Source organism: Propithecus coquereli, unplaced genomic scaffold, assembly GCF_000956105.1.
Source record: "Propithecus coquereli isolate 6110/MARCELLA unplaced genomic scaffold, Pcoq_1.0 Scaffold34, whole genome shotgun sequence".
In the NCBI taxonomy this organism is placed as follows: domain Eukaryota; kingdom Metazoa; phylum Chordata; class Mammalia; order Primates; family Indriidae; genus Propithecus; species Propithecus coquereli.
Window position 1 is genome coordinate 10,045,141 of NW_012149063.1, and position 917 is coordinate 10,046,057.

A 917-nucleotide genomic window follows, 5' to 3' on the forward strand; every position below is an offset into this window, starting at 1 on the left:
TTTTTATTTATATATTCTTATGTAATACTTCCTTTTTTTCCAAATACTGTATTTTAGCTTTTTTTCCCCAATAGCAGATTTGATTTGGCCAGCCATTTATAGACTTCTTCCTATCTACTAGGCATGCTATTAGGTGCTTTTCACAAAAATTATCACATTTAACCTTCCTTCATTATAGTAACCCTGTATGTTTGGTGGTGATAATCTCATTTAACAGATGAAGAAGCTAAGAAAGGCTCACAGAAGTTGGGTGACATGCCCAGTGTCATATGGTTTTTAACTTTAAAGTTGAGGATTAGATTTCAAGTTACCTGTTACTTGGAGTTGAGTTTCAAGTTTGTAATTATGCTGTGAGCTTTAAACTTTAAGCAGCTCATAAAAATGTGTTTATTACTTGTTGTGAGGCTTTCTGTTAATCATTTTTAAATGGTAATTGAAGAATAAGAAATACTATATTTTATCTACAGGTAAAAATGTAGATAATGCAAGTCAGGTAACTTTCTTCTGTCTCCTTAATCTAAAACCGAAGATTTCAGATTTTGCTATCTTTCCTGTTCTTGATTGTGGTCTTTAAAAATAATGAAAAGGTGGGCCGTAGAAACAAAGAGGAAACACAGGGCCTGTATAACTTATATTGTAGAATATGATTAGCTAGACCATTTGTTATTTGTTATTGTCACAAAGTTGGTTTCTGTATGCATTACTTGATATTTTCCTCTGCTTCTGTCTTATTTTAGATGAAAAAAAAAATCTACATTTTGTTGTCATTCTCCCTAAGAGAGGTATTCAAAATTTATTGTCTAAAAATAAGTCAAAGAAGCCAATTTTATTTTCTAGGCATCCTTAAATCCTAGTGATGCACCTCCTTCTATTGTAAATGAAGATTTTCTTCATGACCTTAAAGAAACTAATATTTC

The 917-nt window shown here is 31.1% G+C and overlaps 1 protein-coding gene across 1 annotated transcript in view; it reads left to right on the plus strand.

Moving 5' to 3' along the window:
- The window catches only part of AGPS (alkylglycerone phosphate synthase), a 139,450-nt gene that overhangs the window by 18,779 nt on the left and 119,754 nt on the right, over nucleotides 1–917 (plus strand). The window contains exon 4 of the mRNA XM_012650692.1: nucleotides 838–910. Coding sequence (XP_012506146.1) covers nucleotides 838–910 — 73 coding nt within the window. The remainder of the gene's footprint in view (nucleotides 1–837; nucleotides 911–917) is intronic.